Source organism: Capronia coronata (genome assembly GCF_000585585.1).
Source record: "Capronia coronata CBS 617.96 chromosome Unknown acBCG-supercont1.4, whole genome shotgun sequence".
Taxonomy (NCBI): domain Eukaryota; kingdom Fungi; phylum Ascomycota; class Eurotiomycetes; order Chaetothyriales; family Herpotrichiellaceae; genus Capronia; species Capronia coronata.
In genome coordinates, this window is record NW_006912896.1 from 3,089,397 (window position 1) to 3,114,974 (window position 25,578).

The 25,578-nt window shown below is 51.6% G+C and overlaps 11 protein-coding genes across 11 annotated transcripts; 6 read left to right on the top strand and 5 right to left on the bottom strand.

The window, feature by feature from the left end:
- Window positions 1-387: 387 nt before the first annotated feature.
- Window positions 388-1,341, top strand: A1O1_05639 (uncharacterized protein; the record flags this gene model as incomplete). Its single annotated transcript, XM_007726523.1, has 1 exon — window positions 388-1,341. The coding sequence occupies one exon, from the start codon at window positions 388-390 to the stop codon at window positions 1,339-1,341; it is 954 nt and encodes a 317-aa protein (XP_007724713.1).
- A 936-nt stretch (window positions 1,342-2,277) lies between these two features.
- On the top strand, window positions 2,278-2,634 carry A1O1_05640 (cytochrome b5; the record flags this gene model as incomplete). Its single annotated transcript, XM_007726524.1, has 2 exons — window positions 2,278-2,457; window positions 2,557-2,634. The coding sequence occupies 2 exons, from the start codon at window positions 2,278-2,280 to the stop codon at window positions 2,632-2,634; spliced, it is 258 nt and encodes an 85-aa protein (XP_007724714.1).
- Window positions 2,635-3,574: 940 nt separating this feature from the next.
- On the bottom strand, window positions 3,575-4,838 carry A1O1_05641 (methylenetetrahydrofolate dehydrogenase (NAD+); the record flags this gene model as incomplete). The annotated part of the gene is made up of 3 exons (XM_007726525.1): window positions 3,575-3,757; window positions 3,886-4,516; window positions 4,654-4,838. 3 exons carry the CDS (start codon window positions 4,836-4,838, stop codon window positions 3,575-3,577), a joined length of 999 nt encoding a protein of 332 aa, XP_007724715.1.
- Window positions 4,839-5,158: 320 nt separating this feature from the next.
- Window positions 5,159-8,101, bottom strand: A1O1_05642 (adenosinetriphosphatase; the record flags this gene model as incomplete). The annotated part of the gene is made up of 1 exon (XM_007726526.1): window positions 5,159-8,101. The coding sequence occupies one exon, from the start codon at window positions 8,099-8,101 to the stop codon at window positions 5,159-5,161; it is 2,943 nt and encodes a 980-aa protein (XP_007724716.1).
- A 757-nt stretch (window positions 8,102-8,858) lies between these two features.
- On the bottom strand, window positions 8,859-12,205 carry A1O1_05643 (uncharacterized protein; the record flags this gene model as incomplete). The annotated part of the gene is made up of 4 exons (XM_007726527.1): window positions 8,859-11,551; window positions 11,602-11,699; window positions 11,797-12,070; window positions 12,118-12,205. The coding sequence occupies 4 exons, from the start codon at window positions 12,203-12,205 to the stop codon at window positions 8,859-8,861; spliced, it is 3,153 nt and encodes a 1,050-aa protein (XP_007724717.1).
- A 1,554-nt stretch (window positions 12,206-13,759) lies between these two features.
- A1O1_05644 (uncharacterized protein) lies at window positions 13,760-14,185 on the top strand (the record flags this gene model as incomplete). The annotated part of the gene is made up of 1 exon (XM_007726528.1): window positions 13,760-14,185. A coding segment is annotated over one exon (426 nt), but the record flags the coding sequence as incomplete, so codon positions are not given.
- An 826-nt stretch (window positions 14,186-15,011) lies between these two features.
- On the bottom strand, window positions 15,012-16,496 carry A1O1_05645 (uncharacterized protein; the record flags this gene model as incomplete). Its single annotated transcript, XM_007726529.1, has 1 exon — window positions 15,012-16,496. One exon carries the CDS (start codon window positions 16,494-16,496, stop codon window positions 15,012-15,014), a length of 1,485 nt encoding a protein of 494 aa, XP_007724719.1.
- Window positions 16,497-17,664: 1,168 nt separating this feature from the next.
- On the top strand, window positions 17,665-18,279 carry A1O1_05646 (uncharacterized protein). Its single transcript, XM_007726530.1, has one exon. It carries the CDS (start codon window positions 17,804-17,806, stop codon window positions 18,047-18,049), a length of 246 nt encoding a protein of 81 aa, XP_007724720.1. The 5' UTR covers window positions 17,665-17,803; the 3' UTR covers window positions 18,050-18,279.
- Window positions 18,280-18,811: 532 nt separating this feature from the next.
- Window positions 18,812-19,732, bottom strand: A1O1_05647 (uncharacterized protein; the record flags this gene model as incomplete). The annotated part of the gene is made up of 1 exon (XM_007726531.1): window positions 18,812-19,732. One exon carries the CDS (start codon window positions 19,730-19,732, stop codon window positions 18,812-18,814), a length of 921 nt encoding a protein of 306 aa, XP_007724721.1.
- A 1,148-nt stretch (window positions 19,733-20,880) lies between these two features.
- A1O1_05648 (uncharacterized protein) lies at window positions 20,881-21,300 on the top strand (the record flags this gene model as incomplete). Its single annotated transcript, XM_007726532.1, has 1 exon — window positions 20,881-21,300. The coding sequence occupies one exon, from the start codon at window positions 20,881-20,883 to the stop codon at window positions 21,298-21,300; it is 420 nt and encodes a 139-aa protein (XP_007724722.1).
- A 2,169-nt stretch (window positions 21,301-23,469) lies between these two features.
- A1O1_05649 (uncharacterized protein) lies at window positions 23,470-25,536 on the top strand (the record flags this gene model as incomplete). The annotated part of the gene is made up of 2 exons (XM_007726533.1): window positions 23,470-23,542; window positions 23,600-25,536. The coding sequence occupies 2 exons, from the start codon at window positions 23,470-23,472 to the stop codon at window positions 25,534-25,536; spliced, it is 2,010 nt and encodes a 669-aa protein (XP_007724723.1).
- Between the last annotated feature and the right edge of the window lie 42 nt (window positions 25,537-25,578).

Genomic DNA, 25,578 nt, shown 5'->3' on the forward strand with positions numbered 1-25,578 from the left:
ATATACACAGACCATATGAATTTACAGATCATCTACAGACTGTCCAGGACTTGTCGAAGACATTGGATCCCATTGGCGGGTGCGTATGTAACTCCAACATCTGGCTGAGTCTCCAATGATACCGTGCGCGTCTCTTCAACACAGCTTCAATATACGACTTCGATGACGCTGCAATGACGCTGGAGTAGGCCCCCTACCCACTTTGATGCCACACAATGCTATACTTGATTAACAATCAGGAACTCCGGTGGTACTGGTAAGATCGGAACGTTGGGATGTCCATGTACACCGGTGTATAAATATTGAAAGCTGGGTCTTGTTACGGTACCAGTATCAAACGCCCCAAATACTCCCTGAATCCGGTCGAGACACTTGTCGCCGCCCACTATGGCTACTGCAAACAGAACAAAATCGCAATCATCCTCCGAGTCTGTCAAATTGTTCAACCGGGCTGCTCATCTACGGGTGGAAGACCCTGAGGTCAGGATCTATTATGTCGAGGCGCAGCCGCCGCCCGACCAGCAGAAGAAGGGCACGATTCTACTAATCCACGGATTCCCCGAGACCTCATATCAATTCCGCCATGTTATGATTCCCCTAGCGCAAGCAGGGTATCATGTCATTGCTCCAGACAAAACGGGCCATGGCTTCAGCAGCAAGCCTATCGGCAACATCCACCAACAGGACCCCTTCACGAAGAAGTCGCTTGCAGCAGACCTGCAAGATCTCGTCACCAAGCATATCGGTGTCAAGGACAAGATCCATCTCGTGGGCCACGATATCGGCGGCATGGTCGCGCACGCGTACGTCTGCCAGTTTCCCGACTCCGTGGCGAGCATCAACTGGGGTGAATGCCCATTGCCCGGCTCGACGATCTACGAGAAAGAAAAGCACTCACGCAGCTTGTGGCATTTCGACTTCCAGAGCCACCACCCCGACCTGGCCGTCGCGTTGGTTCAGGGCAAGGAGAGGATCTACCTCAAGCATTTCTACGACCGGCTCACGCAGAACCAGAGCGCCTTCACACTGGACGTCGTCGACTTCTATGTTTTGCAGTACAGCGCCCCTGACGCTTTGCGCTGCGCGTTCCTCACCTATCGCGCCTTCGAGACCGATGCCGAGCATAACCGGAAATGGAGGGAGGAGTCGGGCAAAGTCAAGGTCAGATGCATGACCTTGTCTGGTGGCAGCAGCTTGTTCGTCGACAAGGCCGAAGACATGGCCAAGGAGTTCTACGAGAACGTCACCGCGGGCGTCGTGCAAGATGCAGGTCATTATCTGGCTGAGGAGAACCCTGGCGGATTTGTGAGCGAGACATTGCGATTCATCGAAGCGTCTTGAGGGTCCCCGGGATAAGATAGTGGTCTCGTCCAGGCCTTGTCTCGGCATCAAGTAAGCCTTCAGTCTGGTAGAGCTTCTAATTAAAGATGCAAGTCGACTTGTCGAGAGAAGCGGAGGATGGAAATCAATGTACGCTGGAGGTCATCGATGGCAATCCTTGCTTCATGGTCAGTGCTCTGGTAGATAGAGCAGTGCCGTCTCTTGCCTCCTCTTGAGATTGTGCGTTCAGGTTTCTCACCTTGTTTGGTATACAGCCGTCGGGTGACTGGTAGATGAAGAAAGGAAACAAAGCAACTGGAAGGAAAGCCAAAAGGCCGCTGTCCAATCAGACCGTCCTGAAGTTGGCTGACCGGGAAGACGGCGCGCGGGCCGGTTGAGAGAGACACAAGAGGAGTGTTTGTCTCTATACTCGATTCGTATGTTGATGCGCCTTCAACCTCGGCATTTGCTGATGGGTTCAACTTCAATTGCCTGAGAGGAAACTGTGCTCGCTGGTCTGGTCGTTTCCATCATCTTATACTAGTATTTCCTAGCTGTCGTCCTTTCGATCTCTCTCCTCTGTTCATAACAGGCATATCATCTTCCCCAGACGCCAGAGACGCAAGTACCATCGGCCACTGTTCCGCTCCCGGACCTCCCTCAACCCACTCACTTCCCCGCCTATTTCTCCTAGCAACTGACCACAGAGAGAACGAAGAGACCAAGGCTCTGTATCGCGTTCGCAACCTCTGCTCCCACCTGCAGAACTCAGGTAGTAACGCCGTGCAGCCTACCATTACATCTCTGGCTGATCAGCGAACCGGCCGTCGGCAGTCAACCCCAGATCTCCAAACGTCCAGCATCAGAACCACCAACGACTGCCGGTAAGACCAGATTCCTGCGGCCAGCGCCTGATAAACCCAACGCTCCCTTCCTCTGCATCTTGTACCTTGCACAATGTCCAAGACATTCACGCCCGCCGAGGTGGCCAAACACACCGCCAAAGCCGACGATGGCATGTATATCATCATCGACGGGTCCGTGTACGACGTGACGAACTTTGTGGACGAGCACCCTGGCGGCGCGAAGATCTTGAAAAGAGTCGCGGGCAAGGATGCCAGCAAACAGTTCTGGAAGGTATGTTGAATAATACGCCGTGCATCAATGGAGGAACCTTTGTCTAGGACGAGAGAGACCGTGGAAGATGAGTCCGAGGCTAATGTGTTTTGGATACAGTACCACAACGAGTCTGTCCTCAAGAAATACGGCCCTAAGCTGAAAATAGGCGAGGTTGCCGAGAAGGCGAAGCTGTGAATATATATCGTGATTTGGGTGATAACAGGTACTGTGGATATAAGTTTGCGACTTGGGTGCCTTATGGACGGGACATTTTTATACACTGATGGCAGAACGACGACTTAGAATATCGAAGAAAGTATCAGGATGGTCTCGAGAGAATTGTCAGCGACACATGAAGAGTCTGTGGTAGGTAGACCCTGTGCTGAAGTGGGAAACCAAAGGCAATGAAGTGCAAGGCGAGCACTTGTAGACAAAGGGGACGATATACCATCATATTGTACAGGAGCGGCTTAATGGAAGCAAGTTCATCAACATCTTTGACAGAGGAAATGTTGATATTGCTCTTGCGATATCTGATTCTACACAAGGCACAGAGCTGACAGAAGTTGAGCATGTACGGGTTTCTCGAGATTTTGTGATGATATATGTTGACGGACCGAGCTATAGTCATACCGCCTACAAAGTATATATTCAGGGGCCAACTGTCTCCAACTGCTGCGTCCATGAGCGCCCTCATGCTTTTGTTTTGGGTGGGAGTGGCTCGATATTGGCCCTCCTCGGCTGCCATTGAATGGGTCCTCGTCGTAAGGCACGGCTGGTCCAGTGACATTGTCAGGTCACAGCTCACCAGTGTTCTTGAATGAGCAGGCCTGATGACAGGGTGTGCACTCGGCAGGCATCCCCGTGATCCGCGACTCCCACTCCCGTAAGAAGAAGGAGCCTAGATCGGCGGCTGGGAGTCGAGCGACGCTTCGGGTCGAGTCGATCAAGGTACAACCACCCGAGGTCCCTTAACGCATTCGACAGTCCACCGACGCAACATTGGAGCGACAGTGCATCGGCTGCTTGACTCCAGTGACATCTCCTGGAGAGGCCGCCGGCTGTGTGCACTGTCCTGAGCCATATGCATCAAACGCCGTTGCTGTGGCCCGGGGTCAACTCTGTCACTCGTAGATCATGATGTCGCGCCATTCACAACGGGCTCAGAAGTCTTCTGGTCGGATGATTTGGATTTCTCGGCTTGAGCTTGTCGGTTCTGCACGATCCGCAACAGATTGCGAAGGAGTACGACAATTGTGACTTTACCAATAGCCGGCACATAGATGGCGGCCTTTTGTTTGACTTCGGGACCGAAGTTCTGCAGGGACATAGCAATGGTCAGAACAGTCTCTCTCACACTCACACACACACATACACACGGATGGGAAACTGGAATAGCGGAGCCACACAGATGAAGTACGTGTAGCCCCCGTCATTCAGACTCACCTTCTCGCTCGAAAAGTTGATGCACACCGCCCCCTCCTTCAACAGGTGGCACGGGAATTTGTATTTGTCGCCCGGCACGCCCGTGATGACCACATCACACAGCGGTGCACAGTCTTCGATGGTCCAGCCCTCCTTCTCCACGACCTCGTGCTTCCGCTTACGGATACCCTCGCCACGGGTGAACTGCTGTACGCCCGTGACGTCGACGCTGTAGACGCACGCTCCGTCGTTGGCCAGCAGCGCGGCGAGCGGACGGCCCACCACCTCCGACCGGTTGACCACACAGATCGTCCGTCCGAACAGGCGGTTCCCGTACGGCAGGATCGTGTTGTAGATGTGGAGGTACTCGAGAATCTTGATCACCGCAAGAGGCGTACACGGCAGGACGGACTTCATCGCTTGTTCTTCGTCCAGGAACCGGATGTTCTGGTACATGTTGAAGATGTATTGATGGCTGAGACCCTCGACGTCCTTGGACACGTCCACAATCTGCTGCAGGTACTGGTCTTGTCGGTTGTTGAAGATTGGGTAGTAGACAATGATACCGTCCACGGCTGGGTCGTTGTTGGCCGCCATGATCGTCTCTTCGACGTCGTCTTTGGCCACATTCTTCAACGAGTACTGGAAGCCACTTCGTAGAGTAATAGATGTTAGGCATTGATTGATGAGGAAAACTCTCAACGCAGTCCATGGCAACGAAGACGCATCTGACCAGGCAGTGTCTTACAACCCGTTTGACGAGCAACAACTCCGTGACTTTGCACTTACTTTTCTTTGCACGTCCTCTCCGTCCAGTCGGCGTACACTTGGGCAGCTGGATCACTATTGGCAAGTATCCCGAGCAGATGTGGTGTGCGACCAAGCGCGCTCAGGCCCGCCTGTACCTCGCTGAGAAGGCTTTTGGCGATGTTGCCGGCCAAAACGACCTTGCAAGGGTGCGTATCTTGAGACATGCTGGAAAGGGACTCCGGTTCACTGCGAGACAATCATGACGGGCCGCCCGGGAAACTGTGTAAAGCTGAGCGAGCCGGATGAAAACTTTTTGATATGGAAAGATTACTGAATCGGGATAAGCGTGGCGGCACGTGGTCAAGGCTTGGCAGGGGCAGCCTTGCGTTGGCAGCCTTGCGACATCTACATGAGGTGCCTCATTCGCTGGCATCAGGAAACGGATCCCAACGTTGGGGAACGGTGTCATGCCGTCTATTCTACACAGATTTCGTGGATCTGAACCATAGTAGATGTTTGTGGAAATGGCCGATTGCCTTTCGTATTATATCTTACTCTGAGGCTTGCCTTCGCCTTTCGGCACTTTCTTTTCCACACCCAGAGAGTCCAAGTCCTTCTTTTTGTAGTAATGAGGAGCAACCTCTATCAGCCACTCCGGCTTCAAGGGCATACAACTTCTCATGTACTCCTTACTCGTCAGCACCAGCTCATGGTAAAGGAGCCACTTGGGTCGGGTCTCGATGAGCACACTCGAAGGATGTATATAGACGACTTGTCCGTTCTTGACGGTACGGTAACTTTGACCGTCACGTTGCAGCCTTGCTGAATGTGGGAAGAAGCCGGACGTGATTGCTTTTTGGATGGGTTCGATATTGGACGAGCCTCCGCAGCTTTTTCCCGCGTCCACTTCCACCCGGTCACACAGCCTTGCCAACTGATCCCGAACGTCTCGTGCCCTTGTTAGGCTCCTCTGTTGCAAGAAGTTTTCTTTCGCCCAGACATAGCTGTAGTCAGAGTCCACCCATTCCTGAAAGATATTCAAAAGAGTGAGATGGTCGCCACCATCTTTGTTGGTAAATCTAGCCCTTGCGCTATCGGCATGGATCTTCTTGTCCTTGGGTCGAAAGAACAATGCAGAGGCTTCACCCAACATCGCAATGATCGAGAGCACCTCATCCACACAACCATACTTGTCAGCAGCAAGGATTGACCGTGCAAGCATGGGATCTGTGGGGAACTCCGCCATTTGACGACCAATCTTGGTCAATTCACCAGCATTGTTGAACGCCCCAAGTGCATATAACTGTTCAATGGCCCTGACAATTGTATCCGTCGGAGGCGGATCCATGAAATCAAAGTCGAGGAGGTCGTTGATCCCGAGGCTTTTGAGCAGAAGAATAACCCCTGTCAGGTTGGTTCTCTGGATTTCTGGTGTAGTGTTCTCCTCCAGTTCGTTTTTGTATGCTTGCGCCGTATAGAGGCGGAAGCATTTTCCAGGCCCGACACGACCAGCTCGACCAGCACGTTGACCAGCCGAGGCCCGACTGCAGGGGACCACCACCAATGACTCCATTCCAGTTCGTGGATTGTACTGATTCTCCTTCACAAATCCTGGGTCAATCACATAGACGATGCCGTCGATTGTGAGCGAAGTCTCTGCGATATTGGTTGCTAGGACCACCTTTCGGGCGCCTGGGGGAGTAGGCTCGAATATCTTTGCCTGGAGATCTGTTGGCAGGTTTGCATAGATGGGGCAAATGATCATTTCCTTGATTTTGTTTCCTAGCTTCCGTGCTGTTTCCTGCAGGTTCGCTTCCATGGCCTCGATCTCCTCTTGACCCGTGAGAAACACAAGGATATCACCGGGGCCCTGTGTAATATGAATCTGAAAAACAGTGGTGATCGCTGCAGCAAGGTAGTTGGCCTCAGGCTGTGCCGTATAATGGATGTCCACTGGGTATCGTCTACCAGGGATATTGAAGATGGGAGCATCATCAAAGTATTTCTGGAACTTCCGAGCATCCATAGTGGCGGAGGAGATCAAGAGTTTCAGATCAGGCCTTGCTCGGGCAATGTCCTTGAGCAAGCCACAGGCGATATCCGTGCTCACAGTCCGTTCATGTGCTTCATCAATCATAAGCGCAGAGTATTGGGAGAGTTCCGGATCAGTCAATAGTTCTCTCAATAGCATACCGTCGGTCATATACTTCAGCACGGTCTTCTCACTAGTGTTGTCCTCAAAACGAATGGCATAGCCCACTTCATTTCCCAATCTCTTTCCCATCTCTTCTGCCACTCTGGCTGCGACAGACATGGCGGCCACTCTTCGTGGCTGGGTACAGCCAATTTTCTTGCCGTCCTTTGTGAAGCCGGCTTCATGGAGATACTGCGGTAATTGAGTCGTCTTTCCACTTCCAGTCTCACCGACAATGATCAGGACCTGATGATCCTTGACCGCCTGGATGATTTGATCCCGAAATTGGTAGACTGGAAGACTCTTTCTCGTTTCCTCGATGCTTTTGGCTTTGGCTTCAGCAGCGCTTAGCCTCTGAGCCAGATCCCTCTGCTCTTTGGTCATCCCTTTGCCCAAATCGCCCCCTACGGTCTCGGCCATGACGAATTTCATTTGTTGACTCTCGTCGAACACGTAACCGTAGTCGCCTTCATCAACAAACTCGGCCTTTTTGATTTGTGCCTCCGCTCGTTTGGTCTGTTCTTTTTCCCATTCATCGTGTTCGGTGACGTATTTTTCTCGACCGCTTTCATCCCTGTCAACATAACGCTGGTACAGAGCCTGCTCCTTCTTCCGCTTGTCAATCTTGCCTTTCTCCGTAATGTAGTCTTCTGGCAGAGTGTAGCCGTCGAGGTGATCGTCGATACTTAATCGCTCTTCGGCGATGCGGAGGACCTCCAGATTGCGGGCAAACTCCTCCCTTTCCCTCCTCGTTAGGTCCGGATTGTCTCTCAGCTCGGCCTGCTCCTCCGCAACCTGCTTTCGCAGGAGAGCCAGTCTCTCTGCCTCTCTTTTCTTCAGGTAGTCTTGTCTTGAACGAAGTCGCAAATCCGGCATGACCGCCTCCCTAGCGGCGGCATCGTCAGCCAATGCCCGTCGCTGCGCTGTGGCACTCCCTTTGCCCGATGTCCTGTCTTCCACAACCTTCTTTGCTCTCTCTTCATCTTTCTTCGCCAGCCTCTTTGCGAACTCATCCCTTTCCCTTAGGTCGTCGTCTCTTGCCCTTCGGGCCCTTTCTTCTGCTGTTTCGGGTGGCGTCTGGTCTCGCGGCCGCTGCGAAGCCGAACCGTTAGATAGTTTTACCCGCTTGGAGGAGGATTCTTCGAATTCTCGGTCGCCGCCTTCCTCTTCATCTTCCGGGACCTCTTCGTCCCCCCAGCGCTCATCGAAGTCTTCGTCATCGCGGCGCCGGCGGTGGGCAGTATGCCTTTTATTGGGTTTGATCCGAGGTTCGCTGGACTTTTGTTCAGACATGTCGAAGACGACACTTTGGGGCTCGTGGAACAGTTCACCTGGCAGTATTTCAAGGGTGGCGGACGACTCAATTGGGTCGGAGCAACACCAACGCAAGTCTGGTTTTCGAGGGAAATCTCATGCGCCAGAAAGGATCATCAGCAAAGCTTGGAGGAGGACATGGATATCGCGCCCTGTATGATGATGCAGTCAGATGATCAGGTCTTTTTCATTCGTCAAGGTCCCTCGTGTCGCAAAGCGGTGGGAAAGTTGAGTGGAAGACCGCCGTCAAGTTCAAGGTTGAAGTTTCTCCGCAGTCTTTGCCAAGCACGTATCCCGCGTTATGTAAGCAAGGCTGCCAATCAACCAGAAAGTCACTGCATTCGAATTAACGATTCTGGGGACTGTGGACGAACTCATTAAACGCGGCTTTGTTTGCACCATGGATTATTTCTGACCACGTCTGAGGAGATCGCGTCTTCTGGCCGAAGGTAAGACAGTATTGAGAACGTGTTCAGGCTCTATCATCTACTCCAGGAGATACATTTTACGATCAGCTCGACGGTGGACTTCGAACGATCTATTCGGCACTTTGTAATAGGTTCCTCTGGACACTAAGTGCCTCGTTGCTCGCCAGTAAGGTCCATGAGTTCAGTGTGATTTCTCTGTTCATCTCCCTTGCTTACTGGCAGGCTGGACGAATCGGAGTTATATAATATCTGTTGCAGATGCAGCCAGAGCCCTTATTCTTCGTCGTGACGCAACCGGAATAGCAGGCTTACACGTCGTCATCGGTGATGTCGTCAACTCCCCTCAACCAGGCTGCTCGCGCGTCGACAGCTTCCTTTCTAACGTCTCTCTTTGGGTCATCCAATACCCCCGTAAGGCCGTGCAACACCTCACGCTTCAAACCCAGTAAAGGGTTTGCCCGCGTACCAGTAGAACTAACGTACTTGGGCAACAAAGCAAGGCAACGTGCGGCGAGTCGGCGAGTCGCTGGAAGGTTAGCTGAGGGAACAGCCTCCACTGTACCCCCGGGTTTGGGTGAATTTGACTTCGCAAACGTTGCCACCCGGATCAGTCTCTTCGCCAGGGCAGGAATGTGTCCACTTTCTTCGAGCGCGGAAGGATTATTTGATATTACCACAGCCAATGTCTCTAGAGTGGCAATCTTCACCACCTGGTCCGTGACGTCCAATGACTGTAAGAGAAGAGGCAGCAAGGTAGGCAGTTCAGGCATCACGATATCAGACGGCACACTTGCCAGGACACCACTGAGTGCTATGAGATAATTCTCTTTCTCACTCGGCGACGTTGAGACTTTGAACTTCTCTGAAATAAGCGGCGTTAGCGTCTGAAATACGCGTTGTGGAGCAAGTAGCCTGATCTGCACCGCATTTTTCTTCGACAACACATCGTCCGAAGAAAGGATGGTAGCAAATCCCATCGCTGCCTTCCGGGAGACCTCCTTGGGATACTGGCGTTCATCAAGTAGGTCCACAAGGCTGGTGAGATATTGATTCGTGTTGGGCGCGAGCCGGAGAATGAGGGCCTTGATCAACAAAAACGTGAGTCGCACGCTGAACTCCAGACACTCGGTTTCGCCCATCGGTTCGTCTTTGAGCGCCAGGAGTCTCTTAGCGAGCAGGGCGTCAATGTAGTCCAGGTCGGCTGTTTCAACATGCTTGTTGACATAGAGAGCTACCTGTAGAAGACAGCACTGGGTGATAGCATGGCTGCTAGATTTAGAAGCAAATGATATCAGGTCCTCGATGATCCGAGGTATTTGAGCCTTGTTTAGAACAGAAGAGTGTGTATTTCGGGGAGTGGCCGCCAGCAGCCACGTTGACAACAGAGCAAGGGTGGGGGGCTCCAATAGAGCCGAAATTTCCGCCGTTCCGCCAGTGGACGTGTCTGTCCTGAAGAGGAGGTAAATATTCTCTGCAGCCATTTGAATCTTGTCGGCCGCAGAGTGGCGAATGATGAGATTCATAATCCGACCAAGCAGATCCAGAACAGGCTCGTTGGTAAGAGCACCCCCTCTGGCCTCTGTTGCTCTTTGGGAAAGTCCAACAACAACTCGGTCATAGTATGCATCCAACGGGAACTGCGAAACAGTTGCAGCTCGGTTCAGCACAAATAGTATCGTACCCAAGATGGAACATGTATAGGGAAAAGCTGTCCCTTGACTTGATTTGAAGAGTAGGTCCACCTTGTTCAAAAGGCGCCGCATTAACGTCCCTTGCAAGTCCTTTTCAACACTTATTTCGGCCAGTCCCTCGAGTACAGGATTGTATTGTTCTGATTGCGCATCTTCTTCCGAATCTGGGAGACGCGCCAAAAATGCCGGAAATGTAATGTCAGAGATAAGGCCCGGTTTAAAGTGGGAGATCTCAGCCAACGCAGCCATGGCTCTCTTTTTGAGTTCGTCACGGCCATACGACTCTTCTTTCAAGACGACGTCGTCAAAATACTGGACGAAGAGGCCGATCTCATCATCTGAGAGCATGGATCTCATTTTCGAGATCAAGAGCAGGCCGTTTGCCGCAGTCAGCCGAAATGACACCTCCTCTTTGACCGTACCCATCAGGGCTTGGCTGTAGATGGCGACAAATTTGTCCTTGAACTCACCCATGAGGTTCTCTCGGCCTCCAGGGTTCTTTGGGCTCAAGGCTGCCCATGATCCATATACCTCAATGGAAGCCTCAAATAGCTGATTGGCAATTTCGAGGACAGCTCTCTGCTGCACCAAACCTTGTGCGGATTGATATATCGTGAATAATGCCGGGCCGATCGCCTTGATCACAATCTCGAATGCTTGTATGGATGCTGACGAAATGGCCTTTAGAATGCTCCCCGAGGCTTTTGCTTGACGTGATGCAGGCTCTTGCAGATGTTCTAGGCATTCCTTGTTGATGGGTTTTAGATACTGGAGTAGAGCGGAATTCGTCAAGCCGTATGCATCGGTTGACAAGCATTTCGCGATACCTCCCAGCACGAGAAGAGCCTCTTCTGCCAAATCTGGTTCTTGAGCTTGCAGAACTTCAAATTTGACAGCATCCCACAGCGTGATAGAGTACTGGCTCATGGTCGCTGGAGCGTAATTAATGGCACAGGCTGCCAGAGTCTGTAAGACGTCTTTCTTGACGGTATTCGACGTCGAGTCAAGGCGGTCCAACATGTTTGGAAAGGTATGAGGAGCGAACAGCGCAGTTGAAGCTAGACAATCGCGTAATCGGTCCTTCAGATCCTGCGCCGTTATGCCATATGGATCGTTTGGGGGAGGGCGAAAAGTGATTGGGAAGTAAGCGTATACCGAGTCGAACATCATTTCAACGTGCCCGCTAATGTCCCATTCCACCATGAGGACTCTCAACATGGAGAAAATGAGCATTAAGTTGCGAGGGTCTTTTTCGCCAGCCACCAGTTGCGTGATGCCGACAAGAGATTCGTCTCCCATGTTCCTCACGGCTGAAACTCGTCAGTAATGCTCCACATCGCATGAGAACCACTGCAAATACCTTTGCGATGGCGATCGAGGAGTTCGTTCACCAGCTGGAGCACCCGGTATCGACCTGCTTGGTTGCGCGTTTGTAGATCCGCAAAGTGTTCAAATATTCTGCTCTTCGTCAGTCATAACCAAGTACATGACTGCTGCCAGAAAACCTTGTGGCCGCTGATTCCTGGACAGCTGTCGCACGGCAGACCGCACTCACGCTCTCACAACCATTTGTGCCATATCATTTGTAAATCTGTCCAAGCTTTGCAGCTTCGCCAGTCCATCAAGTGCTCCTCCATCTTCGATGCGATCACACAGGAATTGACACAAGACCTGGATCTGCTGGCGGGAGAGGAACTTCGCGGGCAGGGAAGAGATGACGGCGACCAGGTAGGAAATAGCTCTTGTGCGGATCTTGTCGTCGCCATCGTTGATATACTCGCCCAGAGATTGGACGACGTCTATCAGGGTGATCTGTCGACTCTCGAGTTCTTTCTGATCAGCGCTGGATTGACATGGCGAGCGGAATCGTGCTTACTTTGAGCGGTGGCCTTTGCGATCTGGGCGGCCTCATGCTTGTTGCTCTCGACGGCAAGCACATAGTCTCGCGCGTCAGAAAGAGCCATGATACATTCTTACTCCGCGGGCGAGGAGGGCGCAGAATATATTTGCAGATTGCCAATTGCATGGGCATCACTGGCCTGCAAACTGCGGCCAATAAAAGTCCCACCTTTTGCTGCGATAACGATAAATTTCACAATCGATTCGCCAGACCTTCTCTGTTTGGCAAAGGCGTCCTCCCCCCAATTACTAGTACGTATTCCCTGTTCCATCTTCCACTACCTGCAAGATACAAGGGATATCAAGATACGCCGTGAGATCCTGATGCTCAAGCTCTCTGACTTAGTTCCTGTAATGGTGCTGGAATGCCATCAAAATGACACCAAAATGACACCAAAATGCCTGCCTAGAACCGCACTATTCTTGGATACAAGCTGAGGTTATATGCATGCTTACTCTGGAGCGGAGAATTTACGCGTCTGGAGTCGAGTCAGTTGTCCTCTACCATCACTCTGCTTTGCCGGCCAGCCACAGCAGAGGGCACCTGTCCTACCCTTTGCGTTGGCCGACTCTGACCGTCCTGTCCCCTGTCATAAGTCGTCCTCGTGAATGATAGCCTTGCGCGTGGTTCACCCTGGACAGAAGTTATCTGTTAAGTCACAACAACAGCTTTCCGCAAGTCGCAGAGAACCTCCTGTATGGGCAGGGAGCTGGGCTGGTGAGTTGTATAGCAAGGGGGAAAGCGACTGAACAGCGATCCGATGCGCAGCTGGTCATGGTGCTCAAATCATTCTGGTGATATTGCCTGACACATACCTGCAAGCAAGAGTGATTGAGATTTGCCTGGTCTATCATATTGCTCGCCGCACGAATTTTTCCTCTTAGCAATCTTTAAACGCAAACTCAGTCCTGATGCACTCAGGACCATCACATCCTCAAAGCTGCCGAGAGAGGTAGCCAAAAGAACAAGCTCCAAAGCAAAGAACCAGGCAAAATTGACGAACAGAGACACACTAGCCTCATGTTTGGCTACCCAGAAAGCTATTATGGATCATCTGAAGAGATATCCAAAAGAGTAAGGCTTTTGGTGTTACGCCTGTAGAGGATGTATCCCCTTGACAATACGGGAACATGCAGAAAGGGTCACAAGCCCGAAGGTGTCACGGGAGATGTATCTTGCAGATTTATGGTCCGCTAAAACATTGTCAGCGACGGCTAAGTCGTCTCCAGGTTGTTTCGTTTCTTTTCTTACCGTATGCAAGACAAAGCATACGAAGCTCACTTTGATTGCCCAGTCCTCTGTCACTATCCGAATACTGACCGTTTGAGCCTACAACCCACAGCACTGCAAAGATGCAGGAGACAACCATGAATAGATTCGCGACTTAGGATATCTGTACCATTTACACGACGATTTCCATGTCAACGCCTGCTGTGTCACGTTTCAGTGAGGCTCCACGAAGCGACAGTACAAAAGCCTCAGTGCATAATGCTATTCAGCGTGTCATATCCATTTCAACTCTTCTGATCAAGCAGAACACGCTCAAGACAAGATCACTCCAAAGAATTCACTCGCACCCACTGGATTACCACTCACTGATACGATGTCTGATAGTCGCTACGGAGGGAACGGGAAGGATGATGACCATTCCGATCTTCCTGACAAGTCCAAATTATACGAAAGGATGCATGAGGGATACAGTACCAAAGCTGTGATGTCAAAGCATATGGGTTCCGACATCTATCCTCAAAAGAGCGCTTCTTTCGACGACCACGGCAACGCTCAGATCACCCGTTCGAACACTCGAGATGATGGTGACGGCAGATGGGAGGCTGCTCTTCCGAGGAGAAATGAAGTCTCAAAAGAGAACTACAACAATTTCAACAAAGTCTTGCCGGACAATAAGATCCAACCGCGCGACCATGCATATGCGTCCACAACCTCGAAGCATTGGAGGCCTGCTGAGCTGGATAGAGACCACTCGGTCACTGGAGGTACCGTGCGGCGGACAATCGAGAAGTATCCGAAGGATAATTCCAGCTCCCACTGAGCGACTCCAAGTGTCAGTAATTTCTGGACTTGGTGAAACAGGGCCGGGATCGCAGAGATGTATTTGGGGCACACGAGGTGCTATACATGTTGGCTAGCCCACATATCTGAAGTTCCCAAGCGTCAAGCTTGCCTTGCTTTCAAGTATCGACTGGCTGCAGGACCGTCACCGGATTTTCATAGTCGAAATGACACCATTGCTAAGATCTGCTTGATCGGACCCGAGCAAGATCAGGTTTCATGTCCGTTCGATTTCCCGAACGTTTCTTAGAGGTATGAACAGTGTCCATAGTTGTCTATGATTGTCAGAATTTTGGATCCCATTTCTCATCTATGTCCTGGGGGAAACGAGCACATACTCGACATCCATGGTCCAATGATCCATGTGATTGTGGTTGTCTGCCCATCACCTCGCTCGCAAACGGGCACACATATCCTGTTTGCAAACTCCAGCCCAGCCATGGTACAGCATGGGTTGTGCTAAACATAGACTCATTCGCAATGCGAGTCACATGGCGAAATGAGTCGAAGTGAGACAACCAATCACACAATGAACAATCAGATTACTTTCTGAACAGCAACCGAGACTTCCCTTAATAAGTCGTGGTTCATTCAGCACTGCTTCTGGAATGGAGAAGAGTGGAAAAGGGAAAAGGGGTAGGATGATTACATAATGACAAGGCTGAAGAACCACTGCGGTGGAGCATTGACTCTATGCACACGACATTCTCTATAGTACACCCGATTGTGGTGAGAAAACAACTCACAGTCGTTCATGACACACTCTTCATGCATGCATGCATTGCGCACCGGCCCAAAGTCTATAACTCATCCTTTAATGGTACAGCTGGAGGTGGCCTGCCACTATCCTTGAGCAAGTCCACCCCTTTCTTCTTGCGCCATTTCTCCCAAACCGACCAGAACTCCTTTTCCATGCTGCTGTCCATCTGGTCCGGCAAGATCACTTTGTATTCGACATACAGATTGCCGAACTCGGGCGCATTGTGATCATGTTCATGCACATGTCCTTCGTGCCAGACTGGCATGCCTTCGCCCTTGATGGTGTCCACTTGGTTTGGCTGGACAACCTCGCCGCGCTTCCGAGAGAGTTGAACGACATGGCCGTCAAGATGGGTCACGTTGCGCGTCCACTCACCCATCCAGGCCTCTCGCAAGCTGAGTACTTCCTTCCAGTACAAGTCGTCGCCCTTGCGGCGAAAGAACGTTCCGTCTGAGCGCAGGCTTTCATCTTCGTTGATCTGGGGTTCCGACTCCATAATGTAGACGTACAAATTGCCCGCAACATGGTCAGGATGCTCGTCAGCTTCACTCTCGAACACCAGACGGTGACCTTTAGGCATGCCTCTCTCAACACTGGCGGTCAGGGTCGTCGGCCCCCTCACCACTCTATTTCCTCCGCAAACCTTGCATTTGTGTTTGATAGATTTGCCTTGGCCGCCGCACTGGTCGCAAGTCATTTGCACTTGTTGGAATATGCCAGGGGCCAACATATGTTTCTGTATGAAGATGCCTCGTCCGCCACATTTGTTGCAAGTCTCGACTTGTCCGTCAGCTGAGCCAGAGCCGTCGCACTCTTCACAGATCTGTTGTTTCTCGATGGTGAACTCCGTATCCTTGCCATTGTAAAAGTCTCGCAGTGGCACATGCAACCTAACCTCCAGATCTGGACCACGTCTCACTCCGCCGCCACCTCCACCACCAAAGTGTCCTGTTCCACCGAAAAATCTTGAGAACAAATCAAAAGGATCATGGCCATGTCCACCTCCGCCACCTCCTCGTTTATGATTTTCCAACCCTTCATGGCCATATTGGTCATAGATCTTCCGCGTCGTCGGATCAGACAAGGCTTCATAGGCTTCGGCTACTTCGAGAAATCTCTCCTCGTCGCCTGTGGATTTGTCTGGGTGGTATTTCTTCGAGAGTGTACGATAGGCTTTCTTGAGGTCGCGCTCCGAGCATGACTTATCCAGCCCCAGGATTTTGTAGAAGTCTTGAGCGGCAAGAGCACATGCAAACAAGGCGAAAAGAGCAAGAAGTTGGGATATTAGCTGCGAGAGCAGCATGTTGAAGATCGAAGACCCTGGAAGAGGGTGTTTCGAAACGGACTCGAAGGCAGGTGTCTGGAGGCGCTGATAGGTCTCATGAGTGGCAGAGCATAGTGGTAATATGAAGACAAGGCCGGCGAGTGCTTTGTATCCGGCAGACTTCTCCAGAACCAAGCAGTCTATCAGAGGAGGATTGGTAGAGCTGATGGCTTGATACTCCAAAATGTCGCTTCGTGACATGTTGTCAACATGCGCAGAGCGCTGTTGGCCGCTTCCCTCACCGTACATAGAATGATGGTTTCTATACGGTGAACCATCGGCTCATTGATGCTTTTCTCTGTTGTCAGGGGATCTGGAAGTACCTGATGGATTGTTTGCTTTCTGTCGTCTCGCCTGGTTCACTTGTTCATGATATTGATCTTTCTGTCTGATGGAACATCACCAACGATATCTAGCATGCTGGTTGCTCTGACTTCCCACACATGCCTTGAGCAAGATCTTGGCAGAAGCGTCTGACAACTACTAGTATACCAGGACAGGTACACTATCTCGCTTCCAGCGGGTGCGTGATCGACAAAAGACACCTGCTCGGCTGGAAACATTTCAGACATCTCTCTCAGATCGAAGAGTTTTGTACCAGCAATTTCAGTAGGTCTCAGAAGGTAAGCTTCCCCCGACAGGGCAGATAAGGGAGGAAAAGACAAGCGTGGTCTCTTCCAATCCTTGTTTGCCAGATTGCGATCTGATCTGTAGTGACGGGAATGTACCGAAGTACTTACACACTCAAGCGTCCGCTTCGTAAGTACCTCCTGGCATCCTCAGCGCGCCCATACTCATGGCATATGTTCGAAAATGCCTTGCCCACATACACGCCCGAAGAAGGGCGATCATCGGCTGGACAGCAGAGCCCGCCGAGACCGACAGGCTACTTGCAGCTACTTTGCTGGAGAGATGCCCGCCTCCGTTGTCACCCTTGCTGGCGAGCGTGGTGTGCACGATGTAGCACAAGATCGCCGCTGAGGAAGACTCAGTCTACTCCGCAGAGGCGGTTACTTCTTTCTAGATGAGAACCTGTCATTTGTGCTGCATTCGAGAATGATGTCCTGTCATAGGGGGTCAAGCGGTGTTGGCACGAAAGATGGTGTGCTCCTGTCAGGCGATTTGAGTATTCTGAATTGGCCGCTCATGGTTGGAATCTTTGACAAGATGGTGCCTGCTGTTCGTGGAATCTCTTCCAATTGGAAGGGAGCACAGAGCTGTCAACGCCTGAGGCCTTGGGATGCTCGAATTCAAGAATTCCTTGCACGACTTCTAAGCAACGCACCCCGAGGCTCATTCATATTCAGCCATCTGGACGAAACTGCTTCTTTCTTTCTTTGCACTGGTCAGGAGACCCGCTTCAATCAACATGCACACTTGCAGAATTTTCACAATATGGTCCATGGCCGCAGCTCTGGGCTGCCGACTTCTTGTCACCGCTCTTCCCCGGCTCGACTATATCCGTGTGATCGACAAAACGATTATCGTTGACAATCCTACCAACGATCATGATACATTCTTTCTCTGGTCGCCGTATGATCCGTCTCCATATGAGGACGACACACCGCTTGACACTGACATCGACACCGAGCCTGATGGACAAGCCAACCCGAACATCCAGGTCCTGGATGACACCGGTCTGGGAGCGGTCAAGGGCCCCGCAACTGTGTATCCACATGATACATCTCCGACAGCCACTCTCAGAGACGATGCTACCAATTCACCAAGCAATACGTTACCGGCGTGTGCGGTGACTGGTTCGAATAAGCTTGCGCATCAGCCTCGTGATGCGCTGCCAAACCCGGAGGAAGACATCGAAGCCATACCATCGAGCCTGAAGGCGCAGGAAGCATCGGCACCACCGGTGGAAACCTCGACACTGCCTCAAGCTTTGCCTTGTGCCGGCCTTAGTTCATGCCCAAGAGGCTACAAAGTCTACCTCTTGATGGGCACGTGTTCGTGTCGTCTTCCTCCGAAAGTCCAAGATTGAGAAGTCGACTGTGGTCAATGCGGAAAGTCAGCCAACCTCTTTCTCAGGTAATGGCCCCTCTCGGTTGACAGAAGTTCTGCTGACATGACTGTTGTTCGCATCAAGACTGTATCCTGGCCTACGGATGATGTCAGTACATGAGCGTTAATGTTAGATGCACACCATCTTCAAGCGATTTTGATCAAGGAGCACAGCGGGGATGTGGAAGCATTGAATCGGGTGATCGCGACTGTCTGGGATGAATATGGACTTGCAATGGTGGACATTCGTTAAGGGGACATTTTCCTTCTACCATAACTTTTCTTGCGGCTTGATCTCATAGCATCAACAACGAAACATCCTTAAGAACATTCCATTGATCCTCCTTGTACGTCAAAAAGGTCGGCCATGATTGAGAGAAGCATCGACGATTTGGGTTGAAACACTGAGATCAGACGCACGCCCTCCTTCGACCAACCCACACCGCTTCGTGACAAATCGTAGTAATACAGGTCGGCTGCCTCGACATTTTCCTACACGACTCCAGTCATTCTTCGAATGGTTCTTGCAGGCCCTTGCTGCGTCTCTGCAGCATCACTTCCGCATCCCTCTGGCCAAGCGCCCAGAGGCCCTTGGGGCCATCCATCCCGCTCATCATATCTGTGACGCGCAAATAGCCCAGTTTACTGATCACCTTACGCATAAAGCCCACCACGAGCGCAACCTTCTCCCAATCCACATCCTCTTGCCCATGGAAAAGATTTCTCCAGACGGCGGCCCCAAGAACGGCATCTCCCTTAACCAGACCCTCGTCATACGCAACGATATTGCCGCGCCATTGCAGAAACAGGTCTCTGAGGTATTTGTTCCGGATGCCACGAGCGGACATATTGTGCTGTATTAGCATCTTGTCCTCCGCGGCTTGCGAGAAATGTTCGATTAGGTAACGATGATAACTTTGAAATGCTGCCGGAGTCTGCAGTGCTCGCAATCGGACAGTCAAGATATACATGTGCAAGAACGTCACCGCGGACCAGGTGGAGAACGTCGGCGGGAGATCGAGGGTGTTAAACCACCATGTCTCGCCAACGGGATGGCCGAGGTCCGCACCGTCGGCGGCTTTGGGAGGACCCTTTCCTGTCACGATTTGCATCCGCTGGTCGTCTGGGATAAAATAATCGGCCTGTTTCGCGCACGCTTTGAACAACACATCAGTCTGGCCGTATGTAATGTAGGTCTGTGTGGTAGATTTGGCCGTCTTGCGCAGGCCCTGCGCCAGGCGACTGGTGAAAGCCGGACGCTGGAGCGACGACTGAATCTGCCGCTGCATCTCCGCGGTGGACATTCCCTGAGGGACATCTGGTTTGGGAGGGAGTTGGGCAGTGGATGGCGATTGATCGGATTTGAGATCACTGGGCGGCGTAGCTGTGATATTGGAGGTGACGGTAGCAACTGTAGTCGGAGGCATGGGGGCTTCGGAAAGTTGCTCTTTTTGAGGCTTCTGGGTCGCTGCTTGGGGCTTGCCTGCAAAGCTCGTGAACTGATGTCGTTGTTCTCGGCCCTTCACTGTGTTCGTCAACTGGGCGCCCTGCTCGCAGAAATTAGCGACCCTTCGAGCTACAACTATGACCGCCAATTCATATGCTTGCCTCTTGCCGGATACCCCTCCGAAGAGCCCGCAAACATTGCGAGCAGACGTTGAGAGAAGACATCTTCTCTAGATATGGACCGGGTGAAGCTCAACGCTGAATGAGGTTCAAGCCTCGTTTGCGAAATTTGGACTTGAGCCTTTCGCGTAAATCCATCGAGCGCGTCATGAATAAATAATGGTAGTGTCTGACTGGACAATCAAATGGATTTCTGCCAGTGTAGAAAATGCGAGAGTGGGAGAGGTTAGATTTTGTCAGACAAAAACATGACCATTTCCAGACTGCGATTGGTTGCTAAACTTCACTCTACCTTTTAGGTAAAGTACGTATATTGCCCCCTTTTATATTGCTACGCCTTGCAGACATTCTACACATTCTCCATCTCTCAAGCTTTTGAACAAGGTGTCGATGCCTTTCATGCTAATTCTTGCGGTTCTTGCCTGAAATCTGGATGTTACTGGAGACAGCTCATCTCCTCCCGAGTCGATCTCTATGAGCGGCCTCAGGCAGTATGTGGTCACGACCGCTGCTATCAAGGACGCTCTTAAATATACGCATGCACTCATTTATACCCATAACTGATTGACTGGCTGTCTTTGAGGCTCCTTCAGAGTAAGCTGCGTACAGGAGTGCTTCCCCTTGTGCGCCGATATGCCAGCCATGGTGCCTCTGGTATCCACGACTTCAAGTGAGAGCGGCAGAATGACTTGCTAGCTACGTCCGAGGCTGTGATAGATCTTACGACTTCAGAAGTCTCCAAGTGGCCTGAACGACTCTCGATCGCCAACTTCCTCCAGAACTTAGAGTCTGCTTTCCGTCAAGAAGGATCCATGAACTATTCATAGTGAGGAACAGGCGTCCAAGCCATTGATGTGGGCAAGCTTGACGTGGTCTCTCACAAAGCTGCGCTAGAAGAGGTATAGGTGGCGTCGATTGCCGAATTTGTTGGAGGCGATTAGCGGTCAAGATGTCGCCGCACGCCAGTACAACTTCCACATTACTGACGAGAAGAGCTTTTTCACCTCGGCAACATAATCACAACCTAATCACAACCTTCGGCATTGGTGCTTTGATCGGTATTCGGCGTGTCATTGCGGCCGCTGATTCGAGCCAAGAACCTATCATTGGCTACATGCTCTCGGTCGAATCCAGTGACGATGCCTTCTTCCGAATGACGGTAAACGAGGTTCCGAGGACCACAACCTCCTTTGAAAGAAGGATCTGCAGCATTTGGGCCAACATCTCGGCGTTAGAGTTCATGATTGCAGACTCATGCTCTAATCTTCCGTCTTCGATCGCCTCTCTCACAGTCTTCCTGATCTCAAGGCAGTCGACTATGGTGCCTCATCGTTGGCCATGCCGAAGGCTCCTGAAAAGTTCATCTTAAATTTGGACAGGAAACCTTGTTAGCTGCAGGTTGGGCTGTGCAACCTGTTTGGATGGCGTGGGTCAACCAAGACAAGCCTTCAGCCTACACTCCAGTCACGATGAAAAGTGACGGTGGACTGCACGCTGGTGTTCATCTTGGAATATTGGGGATCGCAATGCAGCCCTCACCGATCAGAACACAGCAACGATTGTTGACTGACGATCTGACCGGGGCTACTTTGGTTGAACACATTATTATCCCTCTTACTGAAGTTGGAGAGCTGATAGATAAGAGCACAACGACGTTAGAACGTGTTGGCGGTGGTATGGGATGTCAGTTGCTGGTTCTGTAGGTGAATTCCTCTTGTGCAGGTGAATTCCGATGAGACTCCCACCGGCCGTTCACTCTCAAAGCGGCTCTCATGTGCAACACGTCTGGACCAACAGATGGATTGGCTATTTCCAGGTGCTGGATCAGATCTACCGTGCTTGACTGGTTTATCTTACTGGCTGGTCTTTCATTGGAACCGACCTTGCTATAGGACATCTGACGGGATCTATCGCTGGAGACCAGGAAAGATTTGCTGATTGAGAGTTGGAAAAGGCTGGATCTCTTACAGTGTCCAAAAGCGGCGAGGAATAAATACTACTAAAATAATGGTCTTGACCAAATAGTCACGCTGCCCTATCAAGAGGTACGTACCCTCGTTACGATCCGGCGCAGGCAAAATACAACGGAGCTTTACGTCTACCTACCAAGGGATATTAGTACATGTTATACATTGAGCCTCTTCTCAAATACCCATGTTGGCAAGGGCTGGAGCAAAGGTCTCAGCGGTGATGGAGCCTAAGTTAACCGTGATTTGATTGTCGATATACTGACCCAGGTGCTGGGAAAGAACATCTCGGGAAACAGACTGGCCATATCCTTTCAACAGCATGGGGCGATATACATTAGCGTCGCATTGCTCCCATATCAAGAAGAAAAGCCCTCAAGACTGCAACTCCAACACTCACTGCCTATCACACACACACTCTCGACCCTAGCTGGGTGGTACGCAGCATCTCTGTGTCAAGCCACCGATGTCCATCGCTCTCATTTGACCCCAAGCTTTGTGAATGATTGACGACATGTTCCATGTTCCATGTTCTGTCAGATCCGCCTCGCAGTTCAGTTGAAGACGGCCCAGTGGGCAAATCATGCAGAGCATTTGGATCTGTCAACTGCACAGGTGGAGGGGCGACTGCATTTGTGACACAACGTGCGACACAGCAGCTTCCATGCCTGACGCGCCTGTTCGCTGCATCATGTGGCACGCGCCAGGCACGAGGTTGCAGAATCTCGACACTGGTTTATGTTGCCTGACCTCAGTAAGCATCTTCACTCCCTGATGTCCAGATATACTGCTGCGGTTGCCCCGAACTCGGTCTTCTTCCTTTTCCGATTTCGACAATCCAAAGATAAAAGAAAGAACAATATCTACATGGTCTGCCACCCTATGACCTGTTGACTGATTCGTGCAACATGCATGTGGCCAGCTATCCGACGGCTTCTATCCGATGCCAGGGACCGACGCAAGTCCTTCCTAGCCTTCTGCCATCGTCCATGTTGACCTACGATGGCCTACCTCACTCATTCTAGCAATGCCTGAGGCTTAAAGAATTGAATATGATACCAGAGTTCTCCACCTAAACATGGCCTGACTGGCTACTTAATGCAGGACGGCTTACTTCGAGCAATCCGTGTCTGTGAGAATCCCTCGGCCTTGATCTCTCAGTACGCCGTGGAAAAACCACGCATTCTCGGCCAGCTGCATGCGGAGTATCTCTAACATCACGGCTATGATACTCAACGGCTACTCCTTGCGAACTCGTAATGGAGCAGGTTGCTAGTCTGAATATGACAGCTCGATGCGTGCCTTTTTTGAAATCCATCCGCTCCACCCTCGGACAAGGACTCCCACGCGAGATTGCGCACTGCTGTCTCTTCACAATTGATGCAATCGGCGGCGTCGATGTTCAGTTTGCTCAGGGGATGCTGCAGAAAAAAACACTAACGGTTTGCCTGCGTGGCAGAATCGACCTGGATTCGCATTTCATGGCGATATATAACCCCCGGGTTCGAAGTCACCTTTGGGTCGTTGGACAGTTGTCATCTTTGAGCTGAGCATCCTGGAGGTGTGCGATCATGTGCAATCACCTAACATTCATTATAGCAGGTCTTGCAAGCTTTGTGTTGAGCTATGCAGTTGAGCAACCAGGTGTGTACTGAGGAGTCTCATATTGAACCCTCTATCAAACTACTGATGCTTCGACAGTCGTTCCTGATAGAATCGTTCGCCGCTGCGACAATGAAACCCATTCGTTACTCTGGCCATATAGCAACACCTCATTGACACAGTCAGCCTATGGCCCAAGTGTCCCTGGCACGGCGGCCTCGGGTCTCACGGCCGGGCTTCCAGCAGGTCTGCCCTTCTCTTGGCCTTGCGGCTATGGTGGCCTTCCGTGCTTTCCAACTGCAACAAACCCAACTGCCGGGGCCACGAGTGCTGCCAACGCCTCTTGGACGCAAAGCGTTGCGACTGCTTCCAACAGCAGTAGTCAGTCGTTCAATATTGGCCCGGAGATGACTTCGACTCCATCCTCTTCTTTCGATCAATCAGCTGCTTCAACGAGCAGGGAGACCTCAACTGCAGCTGAAAGTTCGCTTTCTGGCAATGTCACGACGAATGCCACGACTTCCTTCTCCCCAGATCATAGTTCTGGGGCAAGTATAACACTCTCCAATGCAACTTTGTCGGGCGGATCCTCCAGTTATGTGGCTATGACCACCCTGACCACCAACGCCACTGCCACTGTGTTTCTCAACCACACGCGTACAGTTGGACCTCCACCACCTATGACTTTTCCCTGTCGAAATAGCCTAGGCTCTACCTGCTTCCCCGCCAATGAGACATATGCGCCGACGGGCTCAGGGACTGGCGGTTGGGCGCCGCGTGGAAGCAATGCATCGACTAACACCTCGCAAGGGCTTTCTTCCGCTGTTGAGACGCCTTCGCGAAACGTGACCGAGCTTGTGGCAACCCTTACGATCGGGTCCACACCGTCACTGGAAGTTGTCACCTTAACGGCCACAGTCGATGTGGGAGGCTTGCAGACCTCTTCCAGAGTATGGGGCAATGGGACTGGGGCTGCCAACGCAACAGGCACAGGCACGGGACCAATATCGTCTGCGAAACCTGACGTTATCACTATGACGATTGTGGTTGCAAGCAATTCAACCGCGATACTCGGTACACAGACGTCCTTGAGCACGGCCAATGCATCTAACACTGTTCCCACGTCCTCTTCAGAATCTGTAACGGCCAGTGCAACCGCAATTACCGGAAACACCACGTCTGTAACCAATATGACACTCTCTCCGGCGACAACAGAAAGCACGTCAAGCCTGTCTGTTTTCGTATCCGCAACGGGAACGGGGAACTCGACATTGTCATTCATTAATGGCACCTTGACGGGAACTGAGACTACATCGGCGCCTTACTGGGGCAATACTACCTCCAGCACCCCTTGTCCATGGGAGGTGTCGGACAGCAGTCGAGTCTGGAGCGACTGGAATCTGACGGCCTTATCCTTAACCTACAAGGGCAACAGCTCAGCCTCTGCCCAGACGACTTTCAATTCCCAGATCGCGACTGCAGCTCCAACCCCTCAACCAACGTTCTCAGCCTCCTTGTCCGTTTCGAGTCCGACCGCCAATTCCACAACCACATCCGAATCTGACAACTCACAAATCCAAGTTACCCCAACCACTCTGCCTGCAAACATATCCAGCAGCTCTGATCTTCAGTTGGGCTCCACCATGCTTTCAGGCCAGGGAGCGCCTACCGGCCTCAGTCCTAACGCTTCTACCATCTGTCTGGCTAATGCAACAGTCGCGAGCTGTCCGAGCACAGCGGCGCCGTGGCTGTCGACGGCAGCCATAACTGGAACTGCTGGAGGAAGCGGGAGAACTACACTGACGACCTCGTTTGTTTCCAATCCCAATAGCAGCGTCTCAAATACCGGCGGGTCTGTCGTGCCGCGATGGCAGGCTAAAGCTCGCTCCGCCAATGATGTTATGCCACTCAAGAACCGGTCTGCTAGAGGCGATAGAGACAAAGCCAATGCGCCTCGACACACTCTGGACGAGACTGCAGAAGAGCGTGTTCTCGATGGTGAGCACGTAGGTTGGGTGGGTGGTGTTGTGCAATGAGCATGTGTTGCACGTGCTTCGGGCTGCACAGAATCCAGTCAC

Coding starts and splice junctions, on each gene's coding strand:
- A1O1_05646 (XM_007726530.1), top strand. CDS start 17,804: ATGATACATTCTTTCTCTGGTCGCCGTATGATCCGTCTCCATATGAGG.